This window comes from Nannobrachium achirus, assembly GCF_963921795.1.
Source record: "Nannobrachium achirus genome assembly, chromosome: 8".
In the NCBI taxonomy this organism is placed as follows: Eukaryota; Metazoa; Chordata; class Actinopteri; order Myctophiformes; family Myctophidae; genus Nannobrachium; species Nannobrachium achirus.
In genome coordinates this window covers 30,181,161-30,204,462 of record NC_137817.1, presented here as the reverse complement: position 1 = coordinate 30,204,462, position 23,302 = coordinate 30,181,161, and the positions used below count along the sequence as shown (strand labels likewise).

Here is a 23,302-nt window from a genome sequence, read left to right as displayed (position 1 = left end):
AGATATGGGCATAAAGTCTGACATCAGAGTTTTCCGCAACCGGTACTGTGTGTGCAGAGATCTTCATATATGGGCATAAGTGGACAAAGACAAACAGATGGTCAAAACGGGTCCTATGACAACAGGTATATTGGGGTTTGCATTAAAGGGTGGGGCACTCATGGGGTTTGCATTAAAGGGTGGGGCATTCATTCCCTATTTCAAATTCGGCACGTGCGTTCCCCACCGCAGCAGGTAGTGCAGTGCTCGGCCTCAACCCGACCCGACCCACGATTGTTTGAAAAAGCGACAGAAATCTCATATATGGGCATAAAATGGACGCAGATAAACAGATATCTCCATATATGGCATATATGGGCATACAATGGATGCAGAATCACAAAGATCTCCATATACGGGCATAAAAGGGACACAGACAGACAGATACAGAGATCTCCATATATGGGCATAAAATGGATGCAGATAGACAGATATCTCCATATATGGGCATATATGGGCATAAAATGGACCCAGAACTATAACTGCAGTGATCTCCATATATGGACATAAAATGGACACCGACAGACAGATACAGATATCTCCATATATGGGCAAAAATGGACACAGGCAGACAAATGGTCAAAACGGGTCCTATGAAAACAGGTATAATGGGGTTTGCATTAAAGGGCGGGGCATTCATTCCCTATTTACATTGTTCCGAGTTGGCCAGGTCGCCGACTAGACGCTGGGCCGCCCGAAGGGCGGCCCAGCTTCTAGTATAATATAATGAGCAATGCATTAGTTTGCACCAATGATATGAAGGATAAGGCTGAAAACGGGTGCAGTGCTCCTTTAACCCACCACCTGTTCAACTGGCTTGTGCACATAGTAAGGGCCATATTGGCTGATTATTAGCCAGGCCGAACACCGGCTATTCTGAAGTGGACAGCCAATTATTTTAACCCCCTATATTCATGGTATGCATGTCTCTATAGTCTTATTTCAGTTGAATAATCATTCCTGAAATAACATAACATATGGGTCAGTCTTGTCCTCATTACATTTCTACACACCCCTCAGTAAGCCTGTATGCCACAAAACGCTTCTCCATCATTCGCCTGATTAAACCGACAACTGCTAAACAAACAAGAAGAATAGTGACACATATCCGTATAATGGTGTCCGTTTAGCTCCATTCATCCCTATCTCTCTATTATGTCCGTTTGGTCTGAGAGGCCAGGACTCAGCTATAGCACCTGAATGACAAAGGTCAATAATGGCCCGCCCTGACCAACGCCGACACTCCCACACCTCAGTGACCCCTGTAATCCCATGACCCCCACAATGGCCCTCAGCCCTGCCGCTTTCCAGAGGGAGAAAGACGCCCACAAAGACTCACCCAAGCCCTTACCCTCCGGTCCCCAGCCACAGTCGAACCAATACCACTGACATTGCTACCCCCTCTCCCCCATGTTCCCAACTTCCCACTAATCTGATTCTGCATTGTTCTTCTGATAGAGAATTAGACTATAATAACTACAAGACTCATAATAAAATAATAATAAAATAGAACTGCACTCTATCTTGGTGCCAACTTGCGCCTCACGTATACAAGCAGGCCACACATGGCCTACTTGTGCGCAAGTGGAGCGCGCCGCCACAAGGTCTGTGCTGCTGGCCTCATTGGATGTTACTGAAGACATTACCAAGAACGCTCTTATACCAAACTCTGCTGACATCACCAGTGGCATCACCAGGAAAGCTGGTCCCTCATTGGCTGTTATTCATTAGACACCGACATACATACAGTACATATACTGGTAGCCTACATTCCCAGAACAGCCATTTCAGGGCTACGGTCTTCAAAAAAGGGAGACACCTACATACAAATACATACCCAGCCGATTACAGTACTTGCGCGCTCTGCTTGCGCAAGTAACTAGAAAGGTGCAATTCGAAATTGCCTGTGTGGTTGCACTATCCACTGTCTGATTGGAGGCAATAGGAACTACGGGGGTAGTGAATATTTTCTTGTCTTGTATTTATATTACATATTTTGATGTCACTCTTGTCTAAATGGACATTATATTGTTCAATCATAGGCCATAAAAAGGTTAACAACCAATTATAATGTGTTGTCAAGCGAAGTATGACCAATCGTGTCTGATTGGACATTGCATGATATTCAGCCTTACAACCCGGATAACATCACTCAAAAAGTCTACAAAACACAGGTTCACTTTGATGGCAAAAAATGCTCTGATCGAATACAATAGTGTGTTGCCTATAGCAACCACACTAACTAGAAAGGTGCAATTCTGGGAAATTACAAGTGTGGTTGCACTGACGCTGTCATCATAGGGCGTGATGGTGGTAGTGCTGTTCAGTGTAATGTCGTAATCGTTCTTCCCCGGGTTGAGACAGGCAATAGGAACTGTGGGGTAAGAGGAGGGGTCTTCACCGAAGGTGCAGACAATGTAGGTGCCTCGAGAGCGCTTCTAAGGAGGTCCAAGCACATCATACTCTCCGTTTGCACACTTGTAATCAATGGGTTAATAGAAAGTTCCCTTCTTGAATTCTGTCTTGTATTTATATTACATATTATGATGTCACTCCTGTCTTGTAAACTTGTAAACGTTTTGAGTGATGTTTCTGGGTTGTGAGGATTTTTGTCGCGGTACAAAATTGCACTTTGTCCTCTGCATTGAACACATCCTAACTGCATCCTAAAGGAGGAGAGTAATACAGCGTCTGAACAGTTGGGTTAAGTGTCCTTCTCAGGGACACTTCCACACATAGACGGGGGCCAAACAGATGACCTTCTGATACCCAGGCAGCCTCTCTATCCATTCAGGAGCGGCCATCCAATGTTACCACATAGAAGTCAAGACAGAGGCAGATCAAGATCAAATTAAATTGCAGATGAGACCAGGTGTGTGACCCGACTTAAGACCATCAAAATGAGACTGAGGACAGTCTTTAGTACTAAAGCCCTATAGTAGGCATTCTGTGGAATATAGATGACAATGGGCAGCCATGACATCTGGAGACTCTGGTCTTGAATGTTAGGTGTTTGTCTTTGTGAGGGTTTAGGTTCACCTGCCCTTAAGCACTTCTACAACAGAGTATAGACATGAAAGCATTTTCACCTGTCAGAGGCCAACCCTGACCTCCTGCCCTTGTTATTTGAATGCACCACTGGAGATCTTGTCTGACCAGATCCTGTGTGTGTGTGTGTGTGTGTGTGTGTGTGTGTGTGTGTGTGTGTGTGTGTGTGTGTGTGTGTGTGTGTACATGCATGCGTGCGTGAAAAACTAAATGAGAATGTGTGCATTAGGTTCACAGGCAAGTTCACCAGGTGCAGAGAGAACATGATAACAAGAGTGTGTATGAGTGAGTGAGTGAGTGAGTGAGTGAGTGATTGATTGACTGTGTGTGTGTGTGTGTGTGTGTGTGTGTGTGTGTGTGTGTGTGTGTGTGTGTGTGTGTGTGTGTGTGTGCATAATACATTATAAAAAAACTTGTATTATGACATACGGTAATTAGTATAAAGGCTTAGAAATTGGCTTATAACACTGTATCATTACAGTTGTAACACTTGTAAGCACTAATTTTATTATAATTCTGATAGTTATAATACATTATAACAATTATGTTTATTAAAGCATTATATTCTGATTATCATAATGGTCATTGGGCAATTACAAAAGGGTTTCTGCCTACACCTTCTGCCTTCAGGAATGTAATTATTTTTCTAAAAGTAAATTATGAAATATGATCATTCTTAACGGTGTGTGTTATAAGCAGTTTATAATGCCTTATAAGTTTGTTTATAATACATTATAGACATGGGTTGCATAGCGTGATTTTAGGAGGACCCGAATCAAATATTGCGCGGGCAGCCAGGCACACACACACACACACACACACACACACACACACACACACACACACACACACACACACACACACACACACACACACACACACACACACACACACACACACACACACACACACACACACACACACACACACACACACACACACACACCGCAGGCTGGGTGAACTGTACATCAGGGTGAACCTTTAATTGAAAGATATTGCCCAGATATTTTGGAGGCCTCCTGGTGGTCTTGGGTTATAGCCCAGTAAAGCATATGCAAATCCACCCTAGGTCTTTTAGTGTCAAGCCTCATCCATCCATAGTTTGGGCAGAGACAGTTACATCCACTGGGTTTATTAAATTGGACATTGTGCTGATATCGTATTGCACTCATTGTTTGATCGTATTGTTGTTGTTTGCTTGTGCGTGCTGTACCTGACAGTCCACCACAATGTCTTCGTCAAGGTATGGACATTTTGCTGCCAATCAAATCCCCCTCAGGGATAATAAAGGTTGACCCAGAATGCTTACAGGTCCATAATGCAAATCCTCTGGCTGCATTTCCAAGTTTAGATTCTGTGGGACAAATAATTCATTCATCCATTTTCTCAGTCAGGCTAGTTCTTTGTAGCTGGGACAAGGTTGTTTGTTTGGTGTCAGTCCCTGCCTCAGGCTGAAAGAATAGCTGATATCTATATACTTACAGCATGCCCCTCTTTTTAATCACATAACCAACCTTGGCTTGTACTCATTAGCACCGCCATTGCTGTCATAACCCTCTCTTCTGTTCCTTCCACAAACCACAAACAGCCTGATACTCCTCCTCTGGAGCTCGTCCTGATTCAGTGACATTATATAACCCCCATAAGAATGGACTCTCCTTGTCTTTCCCAGTGCTCATTATGTGAAGGTGTTGAATAGCAGAGAAGAGAGAGAATCCGTGGATTGCCGGATGGCTGCCTGGGACCGTGTCGCCTCTCACCCTATCCTCTCACACTCTCACTGTGAGGAAGGTTAGCGGGATGGGAGGAGAGGTGAAGGGGTATAATTCCAGGGTTCAGGTTTCACTCTGTGGCCTTTGCGGGGAGGAGGGAGTGGTGAGGGGAGGGTGGTGATTGTGGGAACATGTGAGGATAAAGAGCAGAGAGGCAGCACTGCGGTTTGTCTGGTCCCAGATACATCTTTCTCCTTCTCGTGATCCGTCTTCCCTTTCATCCTTCTGCCCATGGTCTCGTCTGAGCCGGGGGGTGTCTCTCCCCCCCCCCCCCCCCCCCCCCAAGGATGGGGAGAGGAAAGGGGGGACAATAGGAGGCCAAGCTTCATACAACATATGATGAGAAATGTAATTAAAACAGAGTTAATTGGCTTTTACACCATGAAACAATCTCTCATATAAAAAGTAATAGTCTCTTATGACCTCAGGCTTAGCCTAAAGGATAGTACACTAAACATTACACTCAGCTGGTAGAGCTGCATTCCCTTTGTTGTGAGCAATTCTCTTAACCACAGTCTTTTTTTTTCTCTTCTTCTTAGTTTGACTGGATGACCAACTCATGCCCAAAGATTGCTGTTAATAAAGTTAAAGCCACTGCTTTTTTAATTCTATGGTGGCTCCTATAGGCCTACTGCTAAATCCTGAATGCCAATTCAACTGCCAACAAAAAAGAAGAAAAAGGTGTAGCATAGCCAGTTCAGTCAGTCAACAATTCACCAGGGGATTGAATTGTTCAATGTCTCTCATATTGTAATAACACAAGGCATGATCTTTACACAACAATTTATTTCATGTTACTTTCATTTTAATATCACTGTGACAAGATCTGTGTTTGCGTCTTCCAGCTGACTCTCCCAAGCCTGGACCAACAAAGACCTTCTCTGTGGAATAAAGACACACTTCAGATCTAAAAGCCCAGCACTGGCCCAGAGGCAGGGTCTGGTCAGAACACACACTCTCTCGGTCAGCTGATGATTAAAACCTCAATCTGCTCTGTCTTATGCTTCTGGACAGATGCCTTGAACTCTGACAAAAAGGTTTTATGTGATAGACTGATTTGGGTGTGCATCATGCTGACCATTGTGCCCCAGTTCAGAGGGGGTTGTGGACTGGCCCCAGCAGGTATAAGGAGACAAAGGGCATTTTGGCAGCGCATACATCCACTTGCTGCGGGGGCTACTGCTGTACCAGGTGTATCACCTTACCTCACGTAATTGGGTATCCGAGCACCAAATGGCGTTGGCTGGAGTGGCCCCAGAGCCCCGGCAGACAGGTAAGCACAGATACTTGACCGGGAATCCAGTGGGACCAGCAGAGGAGGTTACCTGTCACACACTCGCTCTCTCACCTGTACAGTACCCATCTCTCCACCTCTCCCCCTTTCATTCTCTCTTGCTCTTTGTGGAAAGAAGGGCATCGACTAAGTCATCTGGGCCCAAGGAGCCAGTGAATGGCTTCTCTCCTCGCTTCCTCCTTATTCTCCGTAGCACAATGGTAATTGGTCGTAGTGGGCGTGTGTACATCTGGTGCCGTGCCATGCCCCCCCCCCCACTCCTCATCAGCCCTGCCCCCACCCTGTTGAAAGCTCATTAAAATACTCGCTGTTAATGAGCTAGAAGGATCATAGAGCTTGGTTTCCATTAGAGGGGGTGGGGTTAAGGCCAGAGATGCTGGCATAAGAGTTTTTTGTGCCCTTAAAATGGAGTCAGCAATTACCGCAACCCCTTGACACCCCCTACCACCACCCCACTCTGCCACGGGAACATGCCCACAAACAACAACCATGCATCCTACTAACACCCCCCATTCCCCTCCCCTCCATACACACACTATACCCTGAGAAATCCTAGTCACCCATGTCCCATAACATCTCTGCAAGCCCATGTACCTCTTGATATCTGCATAATAACATTGTCAAACACATACATCACACACTGACTGAATACATTGGCACACACAATCTAACACATCTGTGAGGACACACACCCCTCATTCACACACACACACACACACACACACACACACACACACACACACACACACACACACACACACACACACACACACACACACACACACACACACACACACACACACACACACACACACACACACACACACACACACACACACACACACACACACACACACACACACACACACACACACACACACACACACACACACACACACACACACACAGTTCTTGTAGACAAAGGCAGTAACATCACAAGGATGTAAACAGGGACTGAGGGTCTCCAATCCAGCAGTCACATAAAACATTAATAAGTCAGTGCTGATGGCAGACAGTCCTCAGAGAAATAAGCCACCCTGCTAGACAACCTTCGATGCTGTGACTACTAGTATAACTTTTTAAATGTTGCGCTGTGGGACCTAACATGGAGCTCTGCAAAAGAAAATGTGCCGTATACAAAAGATACAACGTACACAAACAAAATACAATCATGTCTTGCCTCACTTCTTTATTGAGCCTCCTCGTGACGAGGTCAATTACAAAATGGTGTCAAGTTTACAAAGACAGTGGAGCTGAGCCTCTCAATAGTTAAGTGTTTGGCGAAGAGAAGAAACAAAACCAGGAATGCTGGAAAAACATGTTGAAGGCAGAAAGGAGTGACAGGCTGTTCATAATAATTATAATGGCAACAGCAAGAATGACTGTCAATCTATGTACAAAACATTGGTCACTGAACAGTTTGGCTAAACTTATACTATATGAAAATAACTGTTTTTCAAACTAAGAATGTGTGTTATTGGCCTGAAAATCTATTAAAATTAGGCTTAACACATCCCACATCCATCATTGGGTTCCAACATTTATCCCCATCATTTTTATACAAAGCGCTTAATAATATTATAGTTGTTTTTGTTTTTTCACAAAGTGTCAAAAATAGGGGTTCCCTGACATGAGTGGAAATAGAAATCCATAAATGGTACTATAAAGTCATCACAGTAGACACAAAAGATCTGGTAACACTACACCTCACAACCATGTCCTGTTATTGCAACGTCAATGTAGCGCCCAGGATTCAAACCTGGGTCTCCCGCATTTAGAGCCAATATATTATCCACTAGCCTAAAGGGGACTTCCGCCTTGACTTTTGGTCACTAGGCAGATTCTCTGCAACATTAACAAGAGTTCTTGGAGATACAATTGGCCTGTGCCTCTAGTTAGTTTGCACTCATTGAGTAGGCTAATATTGACACACGTTGCCCCTCTGTGCACATTAGCCGTAATGATTATGTTTATATCACTTTTTTTAAATGGTCGGACAAAGGGTTCCAGTAAAGTGTTACCAGAGAATTTCCCTGTATATACACGCATAGAAAAGCACAGACGTCGACACCCTCATTCACACAAGTGCTCATTTGGTGGTACCCATAAAACTCTCCCACCAATCACTAGCCATTACTGAATCTCACAACCCTGTAGTTCAGCAGTGAATAGACTTTTCAGTTAAACATGCAGTGAGCATAAATAAGGACTGATTCAAACACAAGCAAAAAAAAAGAGAAAAGAACAGTACTGAACGTTTCAAAATGGCAGCAACACATGCATAAGCTTCAAGCAGTTCAACACTTTACAAATGTAAACAATGTGAAGAAAAGAAAAAACACCACCACAATAATTCGATAAGTACAAGCAGAGAAAACTAAAACACACCCGTTTCACATGTATGTCAAGTTGCATTCTTTATGCATAGAAGCTAGATATGAACCAGTAGTTGAGACTTTAAAGTCTCATTCACATTTATAAAAATATACCAAAACAGAAACATCCTTACGTACTGTCACACAGATAGGAGCGCAGACTCGCGAGGCCTCATGAGCCCTGTAAACATTACATTAAGTGACAAGTGTTGTGACAGCCGTGTGCCTTTAAAAAGCGGCGTCTGAGAAGCTGCAGGCAGACAGTGTTTGGATTCATTTCATCCCAGTCTCTTGTTCAAACCTCTTTAGTCTTTAAATGGTCTTCCAGACAGGGATGGTCCCCTGGCTTTGTGGAACAAGTAGGTGGCAGGACATGATTTTTCTCTGCTGGTGCAACTGCTTTCAGTATCGCGATGAAAAAAGAAAGAAAACGATCACATATCGATCTTCTCTTGAGCTTCTGTTATTTTAAACGGAACAAAACCTGTGATCACATCACCTGTTGGCTGGCTTGTCACCAAAGTGGTAACTGGTTCATTTATTTGTGTTTCGTAGTCAGAACAGTGCTTTCCTGTTTGCGTGGACTGTGGTGGCTTACTTCCTGTTCAACAGTTCTGTTAATCCCCCTACCAAATGACATGCTCTAGTTTTGCTCTGTGGTCTACAGTAGGCACTTAGTTTCTACCAGCGGCTTTGCATACTTTTGTGAACAGAATTAATGGGTTCTACTGCACATGTACCTCAAAGCAAGCAGAAGGAACAGTGATGACAGGCTGCCTTCTACTTTTTATAGTTCTGCAGTTTCTTCTTTAAGCAAGATTGCAGTAACATTTTCTATCGATTGCCTGTTGGGTTGTGGAGCAGAAATATTCCATTTGCACGAATCAGTCAAATTGGTGGCAGTGGTCCTGAACAATTGAATGTCAATTTCAGTGTGCACAGGAATGAGCAAGGGTCTTAGGGAGCCGTAGCTATTGCCACACTGATGTCTGTAGCGCCATCACCTGTCTCCACCATTGCTGGACTTCCACAGCTCTCCTCGTATTGCTGTCCGTTCTGCCCCTCCTCCGCCTCCATTCTCTGGATTACGTCACTTTCCATCTTGCTTTCCATCTCTGCCCGATCCAAACCGGTCTCCTCCTCCTCTGTTTTCACCACCACTTGCTCCTCCTCCTCCACCTTCATGTCGGTGTCGATGGAGTTAGCATGTGCGTATGTTCCCACACTGGCGTGGCTCAAACCGTGAACCTTCTTCAGGTGTTTCTCCAGGGTGGCATAGACGGTGAACGGCACGCTGCACAGCTGGCACAGAAAGGGGGCCCTGGCCCCGCGGGCGCCATGCGTCTTCATGTGGCGCGTTAGCTTGGAGCTCTGCGCGCAGGCATAGCTGCAGAGGCCGCAGCGGTACGGACGCTCGCCTGTGTGGCTGCGCCTGTGCACCGTTAGGTTGCTGCTGTTGCGGAACTGCTTCCCGCAGTACTCGCAGGCTTCATTTTTCTTCTTCCTTCCTGGAATGCCACCGTTGTTGTTGTTGTCGTCATTATTATTATTGTTATTATTATTATTATTATTGATGTTGCCATTTCCTCCGCTGCTTCCCCCTCCCCCGCTGCTCCTACGCTCATTCTCCCACTGCCACTCCTGCACAACCTCACTGGCAGTACTTGAGCTCCACCCTTTCTCTCTCTCTATGACCTCTGCCCTCTCACTCTCCCACTCTCCAACTCCCCTCACTCTCAAGTCAGTCGGCTCAGGTCGCTTAGGGGTACAGTTCCCACTGGCAATGCCACTCTCCCCACTGCCCCCTGTCTCCCCACTCTCCAAGGACCCCTCAGAGGGGCTGGCACAGGGAGAGGTGTGCTGCGGCTCGCCCGGTCCCTCCATCTCCTCCTCTCCGACCTCCCCTCCTTCCCTCTGCCGCTGCAACAGCATGAGCAGGTTCCTATCCGGAGGTCTGAGCTGGGAGCCACTCAAGAGAATCAGACCCGAGCCTGAGGAGAGCCGTTTGGGCAGGCGCAGGTCCAGCTCAGAGGGACAGTGGGTCCTCACCGCTACTCCACCACTGATATCCCCCTCTCCCATGGTCCCAGCTGCCTGCACAAGGAACCCCCCCTTCGTCTCCTGTCTCGCCGCGTCCTCCTCCATTGCTCCCATGCCCAAATCCAGCGGCTCATATCCGCCCCCGCCCACGACCCCAGCCTCCCGTCGGTGGCTCCTCATGTGGCGGGCCAGCTGGCCGCTCTGGGCGAAGGCTTCGTTGCACACTCCGCAGTGGTAGGGCCTCTCGCAGGCGTGGGTCCTGCGGTGGGCGGAAAGGCTGCGCAGGGACTGGAAGCCCTGGCCGCACAGCTCACAGGGGAAGTCTATCCGAAGGCCCCCCGTCTGCGGGAAGGGAGACGCCGCTGGCGGAGAGGAGGATGGAGATAGCACCAAGCCACCCGTAGTGGTGGTGGTGCCGCCAACCTCTGCCAGCTCCCTAAGCCGCACCGAGAAGTTGAGAGGCTGCATGCTGGCATGTGAGGAAGGGGTGGAGGTTTGAGTCTGACGGGGGCGATGGAGACGCAGGGCGGATGGCTGGAAGGCAGAGGCCAGGGCTTGGCTGAGGTGGCGTGGGTCCAAAGTGGCGGCGGGTTTGTGGCGTTTAAGGATTCCCCCTGGTCTCTTTTCCTCGCCGTCCTGCTCATCCTCCTGGTAGATGCTGAAGGAGTGAGTGTGCTGGGCATGCTGCAGGAGCGTCCAGGCAGACGGGAACACACCCTCACACTGTTGGCAGGTGAAATAGGAGGGCTCACCGGAGGCTGCAACACATGAATGAGAGACAATTTGGTTGATCAGTCACTAAAGTAGTTAGCAAAAGTAATGTTTAGAACATAAGATCTTGTCCTTTAATGTGTTTTTAACAGTATATCCCTGTCAGCATTTGAAATATTAAGTGAATGTTAAAAAACGACTATTCCAAAGACATGGTGGTAGAATTGAACACAAGATTAGAGTGTTTTAAAAATGAATTGAACTGAAACAAAATGAAATTCAGAGGAAAGCGTGCATCCAATAAAATGCAGAGTGTTTGACTCTGAAAGTATACACTTTCACAGTTAAATTAACACTTGGGATTCAACTATTTGAGAGGTGGTGGAAGAAAGTGAAGGAGGGTAAAGGAACAAGTTAAGGGTAAAGGACCCAGCCAGAGATCAAAATGCAGAAAAGAGACAGAAGCTCCTGGAAGCCAAAGACTAGCAAGCAAGGGGAGCTGGGTTGTCAAATACATATGGACATATTTCTGTATGGATACATGGATAGCTTTGTCTCCTCACCAAGAGCCACTCTCCAATTAAGCTGCAAATTGCTAATTAGCAGAACGGAGAAAACGAAGGCTTTATGCAAATCAGCCACTGACTCAGCCTGCTTGACAAATGAGGCCTTCTGCATAAATCAAAATTGGAGAGAAGATCCCTAAAATTGTGAGGGAAACAGTTTTTCCCCCCTTTCTCTCTTTTTTTATAGGAGAGGTTCAAAGCCGACTCTGTTATAAGCCTCTTTCATGTTTCCTCAAGTCAAATCCTTCTGCATTTTACTGGAGGGGGGGTTTGGAGAGAGAAGATGAAAAGGAGAGCAACGGTTTCTTTCTCTTTCCCTCCCTATCTATCTCTGTCTGGAGAGGAGTTGTAGTGTTTGTGTCCTTTAACCTAGCCTGAGGAGAAAACAGAAGGAAAGTTTATGCTCTTAAAAAAAGAGGAGGAAAGAATAAATAGGGTGGTGTGTGAGAGCAAAGAAACAAGAGGTAGATCAGGACTCCGGAGGTAAAAAAAAAAAAAAAAGAAGAAAAAAAAAAGAAAAAGGAAAATTAGATAAAAAGATAATAATGTAGTACAGGGGGCTGGCTGATAGACACCACGAAAATATGTCACCCCTTTGGATTGTACTTCAGACCCATCCTCCAACCCCAGTTCTCCCCAACCCTCCACCCCTCCGCCCCCAAACCCTCCAAATCTTTCCCTAAGGGGGGGGCTTTTGTCTTGGGGTCCTGGAGTGAAACACAATACCCAGTCGCTTTCTCTTTCGTTCCTCCCTTCCCTCTCTCTCTCTCTCTCTCCCTCGGTCTCTCTCCCCCCTCTCGCTCTTTTTTTTTTTTTTGTAAGGATTCCCATTTGGCCCAGGGTAGCACTTGAATATTAAGCAGAAGCAATAACTACTAATTAAAAATGCAGATTGGCTGGGAGCACTAACGAGCAGCAGGCAGAATCTCTTGTCCCTAGGGAGACAGAGGGAGGAGAAAAGAAGGAGGGGGGGGGGGGGGGGGGCATGCAGAAATTGAAAGAGGGCACAGCGAAAGAGTGCGTTGAAGATGGGGGGAAGAATGATGTTGGAGATGAGAAAAAAACAAACAAGGAGAATAAATAAAAAGGAATGAGACAGATGCACATGGCTCCTCCATAATCCATCATGCACTACCCCCATCTCTCTCTCACACACACACACACACACACACACACACACACACACACACACACACACACACACACACACACACACACACACACACACACACACACACACACACACACACACACACACACACACACACACACACACACACACACACACACACACACACACACACACACACACACACACACACACATTTCAGAAGCTTTCCTTCATCTGAGATGCTCAATCTCCCTCCCACACCCACAGTAAGATAGATGAACATCACAGAACAGAGTTTGAGTCTCCAGCTGCACTTCTGGACACATTCAGTATGATGTACCAAATAGAAAGGCTATAATAAGCCCCGTAATGTCCTCTTAATAATACAATCAGTATTTCTACAAAAGGTCTGCTTCTTCACGATAACTAATACATGTTATTCTACTGTGAGCAATGATATATTTCCACATGCCTCCCAAAACATTCACACAATATATTAGGAATAGATCAAATATAGTGACAGTCAGATATAAATATCAGATTTATACAATCCCCAGGAATAATTAAAACAAATTCAACTCAGATTTGTTTATAAAAGTTGAATCCCAAATTAAATTGTTTTGCATCATTCAAAAACGAGTGTATCTTGGGTAGTGCATGGTAGGTCTGCTACCACGTAAGCCTGTGGGCAGCAATAACCAAACTCATATGTGCAGAGAAAGGCAGAGAGGAAGGAGTGAAAGAGAAGAGAGATGAACAGATAGTGAACCAGAAAAAAATGAAAGGTTGTGGACAGAAGGAAACGATGCAGGCAGCACAGTCCCCTGAACGTTGCACAAAGGAAGGAAGTACTACATGAGAGAGAGCACGAGCCACAAGGAGAAGGTTTCAAAACGTGTGAAGTGTGTGCAAAGACACACCTTACAAGCATTCTACAAGACCTTGTTCAACTGACAACAGTAAGTTCTTCTTCCATCTACTTTTCCAACCTCAACTTAGAGCATGACCTTCAAATATCCATGACCATTTAAGTCAAGACACAATACCACATTGATATACACTTATAAGAGGTATTCACAATTGGACATCGATTTTGTTCCCCAAAGGAATGTTTTTATAACTTCTTCAACTGTTACACTTTTGATTGGCTTAACCTCAGCCATGACATGTGATATTTATTGACAACTATCCACAGTGCCCACATTCTCATCTGTTAATTGCTTCTCTTCCATCATTCTTCAGATCCTTCATCATACGACAAATAGCGAAAAGTTTTTTGTTGTATGATAAAGGAGCTTGTAGGTCAGTTATTTTAAATAACTGCCCTACAAACGATGTGACATGCTGTGATCTTGTAGATCTTCCATTTTCCTATTAGAAATTTGTTTGTTATTTTAATTAATATTACATTTATTTTGAATATAACTGGGATGACAGGGTTAAAGTGGTTAAGAAACCCGAGCGACACCTACAAGACATGAGACAAAGACAAAAACAAAGACGGCCTTCCAGGGAGGCATCATTGTGAACATCTAGTCAACAGCGGTACAGAGAAGAATCAACTTCTGACACGCGTTGAGAAAATGAGAGAGGAGACAGAGTTCACGACGTATTCAAGCTCAAGGATGAAAATGTCAAGAGTAAGATGAAAGTGGTATCAGAAGAATAATGAACAAATGATGATGATGTTGATAACTCTCTCTGCCTCCTTCAAACGGAATCCCAGGGGTTCATTTGGCATGGCCCAGGGCAGAGCAGTGGAAGATACAGCAGAGGGGATAGAGCTGTGCATGATGCAATGTCCTCTATTTGTGTGTCACTTGAGGAGTGAAACCCTCACATTGGTAGACCTCACATACTGTAGGTTCAGACTACTTCCAACATTTAACCCGTGGCTTGAATGGAGCCAAGAGTGGCCTTACTTTAAAACACATATGAGGCCATATTGTGACGGGAGAGTGTTTTTTGCAGGCCTTTCAGTCCGAGTGTATCAAAAAAGCAACTGGGTTAAGGCAGCGGAAGCTTGTGATTGGCTGCTCGGAGGTGAGGTCACCTAAACCTAACCTTAAACCTAAGCCTAACCTCAGTAAAACTAACGCTGGTGAATGCTAACCTGGTGAAATGCTAACCTGCCGACGCTGATGAATGCTAACCTGGTGAAATGCTAACCTGCCGACGCTGATGAATGCTAACCTGGTGAAATGCTAACCTGCCGACGCTGGTGAATACTAACCTTGTGAATGTTAAACTGGACGGACCAACAGTGCTTAACCCAGTTGCTTTTTTGATACACTCGGACTGAAAGACCTGCAAAAAACACTCTCCCATATTGTGACATCCTGCAGTCCAGGGTGCACTTGCAATGTGATGAGAGAGAGAGGGGGGGGGCTGTGTGTTTACCTGGCCACTCTACCTAAGAGACACACAGTCAGGGAGATGGAAAGGAGCTACGGAGCTCAGGTGCTCAGCATGGAACCCTCAGGGACCCTTAAGGGCCCACAGAACACTTAGTTTCCACACAATTAGCTTGTGCGACGCTAACTCACGCATGCCTGCTAATGGCAACGCCTAACTAATGAGTTGGACTGGGAGGGAGGGAAGGGAGCAGTTGTTAGTAGGGACGGGGTCTAGGGGGGGGCGGGGGGGTGGGAGGGTTTAAAAAAAATAAAAACAAAACAAAAAAACAGAGTCACCACTAATTAGCAACCTGCCTCGTTCAATCACCCACCTGTTTTATCAGGCTCCACCTTCACCTTTGTCTCCGCCTCCCAGGACCCGTCCCTGACGGAGCTTTTCTTCAACTGAACAAAGCCCGCCCCTAGCTGAGCGTGGCTGAGGTGCTGCTGTGTCCGACCGGCAGGTGAGGGAGGGGTGCTGGCGTCGGGGGCTTGGTTACGAGCGTGGCAACCTCCCTGTTTGTGCTGGATGAACGCCAGGATGTGGGCAAGAGGGAAGGCCTGGCTGCACTGTCCACAGGTCAGGAGGTCACGACCCTCACTGCGCACTCTGACCACTGGGGCAGGCTTCTCCTCTGGCTCCTCTGCAGGGTCATCTGGGAAAATGAAAAGAGGGAAAGACCAGGGTGAGCATACACTAATAGTGATGTTAGTGATAATACCGTCACTAGTGTCAGGCTTACAAGTCCAAAAGTAATACTTTTTTATCATTATATAAATATATATATATTTTTATATATTATCTACAAGCTCACAACGGCTTCCATTGCAAGGCGTTGCGAGCTTATAGATTTTCACTATACTTTTGTGGTATGATGAAGTGTAGCATGCATGCATTTGCGGAAAAAACTATGAATTCAAATATGGAGATATGAGGTTTCTGCCTGTAGAGAGGGGTGATCAAATATTAGTGAGAAGTGAACATTTTCCTGGCCATATCAACTTTAGGCTCTCAGCCACCATTGTAATCACAATTCTATAGAAAATACAAAGGACACCAAGATATTGTTCGGTAGCATATCGCTACTGTCGGGTGGAAACCTTGTATGTCCAAAACCATTCCTTTTTTAATTATTTCAATTTTTCAAAATAAAACAGTGAAAATAGTCATTGCAACACTCTTGTATGATAAAGTATGGCATTAATTTGCAAAAAAAACTAAGTATGGAGGTTTACGCCCAACAGCAACGATATGTTATACTGTATGTAATGTAAAGTGTATTTTGTGTCTGTGATAATATTTACCTAAATTGTTACCCATCGTGTGATTTTCTATTATGTAGGTTTTCTGTTTATATTTCTGAAGTCCTAACACTCTGTATTGTAATTGCTTGTCAAGTGACATACATAACGATGTGTCAATCAACTGCTAATTGGATGCATGGTGTTTTGTTGTTGCTGAAGATCAGTTATTTCTGGCATGCAAAACAGTTGTACAAACAGTGTATAAATGAAGACCTGGGGAAGATGCTTGGTGGATCAAATGTTGTCTGCTCAATAAAACAATTAAAGATATATATATTGTTTTCCAATGCAGCTGTTCCCAAAGATTTGTATGCATGTGCGTGTTCTTTTTTATATACAGACATAGTTATTGTTTAGTAGCAGAGCTGCAACTACAAATTATTTTCTTAGCGATTATTCTATTGTTCTATTAATTACCTTCAACGGTTGAAGGAATCTCTGGAGGGGATAACATTGCAGCCTTGTGGCGACAACATTATAGTACACTGTTCAACTGTATTCATAGTGAGTTGTTTGTAGATGACTCAGACATGAATAACAACACTATAGGAATAAAAACTCATGAAGTGTATGAAGCCATGCACAAATTATCTGACAATAAAGCTTGTGGCATGGACCTGATCTCTGCAGAACACCTGAAAAATGCCAGTCTGAGGCTAGCCCCTCTTTTATCCATCAGTTTTACTGGTTTTATGATTCATGGGATTTTACCTGATTCAATGCTCTCTGTGTTGCTTGTCCCGGTCATTAAGGACAAAGCGGGTAAGGTCAGTAGCCTGGATAATTATAGGCCCATAGCCATAGCCAGTATCCTCTCAAAGGTAATGGAGAGAATCCTACTGGATAGAGTTGTCGATCATATTAATTCATTTGATAACCAGTTTGGGTTCAAAGCAAAGCATGGTACTGACTTGTGTATCTTTGCTCTCAAAGATATTGTGAGCAAATACAAAGAACGTAACTCATCGGTCCTCATGTGTTTTATTGACGCATCTCGGGCCTTTGACCGGGTTAATCACAGGAAGCTCTTCTTAAAAATGAAGCAAAGAGGTGTGCCTGGATATATTGTGCGGGTCCTGGCCTACTGGTACGCCCACCAGACCATGCGAGTCAAATGGGGTGGGAGTATATCGGCCCCATTTGGGGTTAGCAATGGGGTCCGGCAGGGGGGAATTTTAAGTCCCATTTTATTTAATTTATATATGGATGACTTATCTGCTCAATTGAGAGGTTGTAAAACTGGTTGCATGGTTGGGGAAACAATTGTAAACCACCTGATGTATGCTGATGACCTGGTGGTCCTGAGTCCCAGTAGTGCTGGTTTACAGCAGCTCCTGGACGTATGTTCTCTGTATGGCGTAGATCATGACATAAAATACAATGCCAGCAAAAGTGCTGTTTTAATAAGTAGGACTAAAGAGGACAAGCGTCTTAATTTTCCTGTATTTAAATTATCAGACAATAATCTAGAAGTCTGGAATAAAATCAAATACCTTGGTCACTTCATTACTGATCAAATGACTGATGATGATGATATATTCAGACAGTGTAGAAAACTGTATGCTCAAGCAAACACTATTGCTCGTAAGTTCAGTCAATGTTCTACTAAAGTGAAAGTGTCATTGTTTAAGACATACTGTACACCACTCTATACTGCTCACCTTTGGTCTTCTTATAAGAAATCTAGTATGCATAGGCTGCAAGTTGCATATAACGATGCTATGAGGATACTCCTTAAAAAACCCAGAGGGGGCAGTGCTAGTGAGATGTTTGTCACTGCGGGAGTGAGGACTTTTAAAGCACTTTTAAGAAACTTAATGTTCAAATTCATGAAACGGTTGGATGTATCAACTAACGGCATCATTGTGGCACTTTCAAGCCCCCTTATGAGCAGTTCACGATACACATCCAGACTAAGGGTACACTGGTTAAAATGCCTGTGTGTTTTTCCTGTGGGCTAGGATATGTACTATTTATTTTTTACATCTTCTTATTGATTTTTTATTTGCCTGTTGTGTTTCTTATATGCATGGATAAGTGTTTTTATGTCTTGTATTCTGTTCTATGGACCTGAGTCCGCTAATAAAGATTGAATTGAATCGAATAATCGAGAAGCGTAGCTTTTACATTTCTTAAATGTTCTATACAATACATCAATGAACCAACAACCTTTTATTTGAGCTCAGCATATATTTATTATTTTACTTTGTAGCACAATAGTGTTGTGCAACTGCAACACTATTGAATTATTATAACCATTGTGGCCTATAATGCCCAAAATAGGGATGAATCCACTATTATTCTTTTTTTTTTTTTTAAGGGGAAAATAGTATTGATTAGATACCCATTCAGTAGCACAAGAAACTGTCCTGGTTTATGAAAGAGCAAGTTTCACTCTAAGCCGCCTCCGCTCTCTACAGCAATGAAGCCAATCTGGCTAGCCAACACTGCCCACTTCCTGTTGCTAACCCAGAACAGATCAGATGTATTCAACATTACCTATTAGTCATTTAGTACGTTACTAGTAGGCCTACTGTCATTTTTGTTATGTAATGGAAACTAAGCATCTTGATTTAAAAATGACACAGTGAGAACCACAGCGTTCAACTTGAATCTTTATCCATGTTTCACACACAATTAGACACAGCTTACACTACCTGGCTCCATAGAACGTTTGTCAGTAGGAAGTGGTTCACACTTCACGATGATATTGACTTTGAGATGATGCTAAGACAAGCACAACATAATGTAGACTGCTTTTCACTTTCATGACACGTGTGTCCCTACCATAGGTCCCTACACCAACAGTTAATACATGTTATAGTTAAAGCATCAGTCAAATGTGAACAATATGAGGATAATATTCAAAAGTAAACTCTCCTGGGTGCGATGTGTCATGTCTCCCAATCTATGCCCTTAAACATGAGAATAATCCATCTCAGGATAAAGCAAAGGACTATAGCCTAGAAAGATAGGTTGTCCATTTTGTAAAAATAGTACAGGCCTCAGGTCAGTGATATCTTTGTCAGTTTGGAGAGATGAGGAGGGGGGTGGGGGTGACTCATAACACTATTGCCCAACGGTAAGTAAGGGGCACACCTTGATACCTGGCCTGAATACACCTGCCCAGGCTCGGCCGGCTAAGGTACAGGACAGGTACAGACAGTACAGTTGAAAGGTGGATCTTGCCGGTGGTTAGTCAAAAATGTCACCTTTCCTGTTTCAGGGCTGCTGCTGTTTGTGCAGACATGCAAGGCGCGGTTGCACATACAGCGCGTAGAGTCGGGGCCTGTGGTCAAATAGGCACGCACCACTGGTCTCCGTTGGAGATCAGTACAAAAAGCAGAACCAAGTCTCTTGGTTTTTAGACAGGCGAATTTCTATGTAAACAAAAACAAAACTGCCCGTCCTTTCTGGACACCATTGAGTTTTAACTCATAAATCTAAGATCAAAGCATGTGATTATAAAAAGGAAAGAATAGTTATGGTAAATATGGGCCGTGCCCGTATTTGCTATTTTCATAATACAGTTTAGCGTCCAAACATCTCAGCATGGACACTCTTGCCCAGTCTGAAGTGTAAGCAAACGGTCTGTCTCATATTCTAAGAATGAAGCAATGAGGAAATTGTCCCAGACAATAAAGACAAAGTAGACCAACAAAGTAACTTGATCAAGGTGTAGCCTGAACAATATTGTTTTTTTGGGTCCTGGCCTTACGATAAGACAATAAACACCGACCATTACACAATAAGCAAACTAAACAAGTAAAACAAACAACAACAAAAATAACCCAAGTAAATAAATATACGTTCTTAATAAATCTCAATTAAATCATTATTGTAACCTATACAGAACTGTATTTCTAATATAGGCCTACATCCAAACCGTGTGCAAAAATACATAGTCCAATATATAATAATATTAATTGAATGTAATTAAGACGGGGGAAAACAGCCTGTTTGGATGTGTTCACACGGACTTACCTTGAATTACACTCAGGTGCTGTGGTCGACTCCCAAGTTTGCGTCTGGACATTTCTGCCTTGTTGCACCGGGGTCAGTAATGGACCTGGGTATCCTAAAGCGCTTGCTTGGGTCTGATGATTTATCGACACCTGTCTAATTGGGATTATTCCGCAAAGTTACTCAATCGTCCGTAATCAAACGATTGGACGTGACTGATTTACTCAACCGCACTACCGGGGACGTTGTCAGGACTCGCAGCGTGCAGGGAGGAAGGATGGCAGTCAGAAAGTGTTCAAGTTCATGCTGTACCCCGCAGCGAGGGAGAGGGGGCGGGGCCGCAATATGTAGGCACCACCCCTCCGCGTCACGCCTCCAACCTCGTCCCCGCCCACTCTCAGAGGCGCTGTCTGTGCGTGTGCGTGTGTGTGCAGTCTGTGCACTGCAGCCAGGGCCCCTTGACGGGGGTCCCCAGCACTGCAGCAGTGGTGGAAAAAGTACTAAAATGTTTTACTTAATTAAAAGTAGCAATACCACAATATTTGTGTGCAAAAAAAAATCTCCCAGATCCCAATGATCTTAAAGTAGCATACCAGTAAAAGTAGCCTACTAAAATATTTGAAAATAACAGATATAGGTCTACAACACATCGCATTGTAATTGTTGTGACTTGTAGATTGGCTACTTTCAAATTAAATAGGGCTGAAGTGGTTAATGTTTGTTTTATAATATAGCCTAATATAGCTAATAATGTAGGCCTATATTTGCAAAGTAACTAGGCCTTACTAAAGTTTTCAAATAATTGTAGTTGAGTAAATGTATAGGCTACAATATTTTCCTCAAAGATGTAGTTGGAGTAAAAGTAGGCTATTGAAAATTGAAAATACTCCAGTAAAGTAAAAGTAGGCCTACGCCTACCTCAAAATGGTGGACTACTTAAGTACAGTAGCCTACTTGATAGTTACATTACACCATTGGTCCACGTGAAATTAGCTTTTATAATAAAAAAAAAATCTTGTAAGTTTGGAATTTTGAATGTTTATGAAAAATTTGAATTGCACAAATCTTGTATTGGGTCCCTACTCCCTGACACACATTTTCAGATGGGTGTCCTCTGCCAAGTAAAGCACATTAGGCTATTTATGTAATTATTTGATAAATGAATGTTATTTGATGTTATTTAATAGTAATGTTTTATCAGACGCAAAGAACAATTTGATAACTTTTCATAGGCCTACCACCAGTAAGCGCTCAAGTAGCCTATATCAGGGTTGTCAACATTGGACTGTCAGAATCCAGGAGATTTATTTTTGGGGGGCGCGCGGAACTCCCCAACCGGGGTCTGGGGGGTCCTCTCCCCAAAACGTATTAATAGATATTTTTTCCTGTGTTCTGTTGAATTTTGTGCATGTTTGATACATTTATCAGGCTTACTTTACTAGCATGGGTACAATTTCAGCCTTAAAATGCCAAATGTTGTTGTACAGATTTGATGACTGAAGCAAAAGGACATCTTTAATAATGATTTCTCATCTTTAAGTCATTACTTAAGTGAATATCTGTATGATCTTTCTTGCATGCATTGCCCCCACCCCTAAAGCGGGGGGTCTGGGGGTCCTCCCCCAGAAAAATTTTAACATAGTAGATGTAATTTCCTGTGTTCTGGTGAATTTTGGGAGTTTGATACAAAATCCAGGAGAAATCCAGGAGATTTGCCAATCCAGGAGACTCCCAGGAGAGGGGTTCAAAATCCAGGAGACTCCTGGGAAATCCAGGAGAGTTGACAGGCCTGGCCTATATATGGACCCCACGGCCTGCAGCGGAGCCTGCAGGGACATCAGTCACGCTGATTGATGTGGAGACAACCGGTTTTAACCACTGCTTTATACAGTCAAATGAGTCAATCAATCTTCTCTTACATTTACAGAGATCAGTTTGGTATCCATTTTCTAAATGCGCTGTTTTATTAAACTAGAGTTTGATTCAAGACAGATTGCTGGATCTAGCTTACAGCTTCCTCTTCAATGAGCACACAGAGAAAATAGGAGATCGGCTATCTTGTCTAGAGTCTAGACTATTTTATAGATAGAGTATGCTATATAAAATGCCTGCCTGTAGACCATCAGTGACTCTAGACTTTAACTATGGAGTTCCGCTATTCACGTCTCATCATCACACCGATTGACTTCAAATTGCTGGTTGACACATGTAGACAAACAACAGTGTTCAACACACCTGCTGAGTGCCACTGGAATATTACGAATAGCGTTCATTGTTTTGATGTTTTTACTTTTACTAAAAGCACACTTCTAATTATTTTAAACACATAAAAGCACTTCCAAAATACACACACAAAGTAGCCTACAAAATTTAGGCAACATTATAACTTGAATGCCCCCCAAGAATAAGGATACTTGAAGCATAGGGCAGGGCTGAGGCCAGAATGCAGTAGTAAAGTAGCCTACCGTATGTAAATACTGCTATGCAAATATAAACATAGAGCCTACTAGGCCTAACTATGAAGAGAAAACGTACTAAAATAGGTGATATATAAAATGTAAAAATAAATCGATACAATTTAGCATAGTAACGACATTGTAGCAGTGTGTGGCATTCACCTTCGTTAGTTTGAGGGGTTTGGCGCCACCCTGTGATTAACGCCATTCCAATTATGACATTCAC

The 23,302-nt window shown here is 43.9% G+C and overlaps 2 protein-coding genes across 2 annotated transcripts in view; both read right to left on the bottom strand.

Moving 5' to 3' along the window:
- Window positions 1-4,717, bottom strand: part of capn12 (calpain 12) — a gene marked incomplete at both ends in the record, with an annotated part of 29,247 nt that extends 24,530 nt beyond the window's left edge. Inside the window, 2 exons of the mRNA XM_080731820.1 lie at window positions 2,328-2,477; window positions 4,667-4,717. Coding sequence (XP_080587946.1) covers window positions 2,328-2,477; window positions 4,667-4,717 — 201 coding nt within the window. The remainder of the gene's footprint in view (window positions 1-2,327; window positions 2,478-4,666) is intronic.
- Window positions 4,718-9,485: 4,768 nt separating this feature from the next.
- znf296 (zinc finger protein 296) lies at window positions 9,486-20,779 on the bottom strand (the record flags this gene model as incomplete). Its single annotated transcript, XM_080731819.1, has 3 exons — window positions 20,642-20,779; window positions 15,685-16,008; window positions 9,486-11,326 (listed from the first exon to the last, which is right to left on the bottom strand). Exons 1-3 carry the CDS (start codon window positions 20,691-20,693, stop codon window positions 9,486-9,488), a joined length of 2,217 nt encoding a protein of 738 aa, XP_080587945.1. The 5' UTR covers window positions 20,694-20,779.
- Window positions 20,780-23,302: the final 2,523 nt, after the last annotated feature.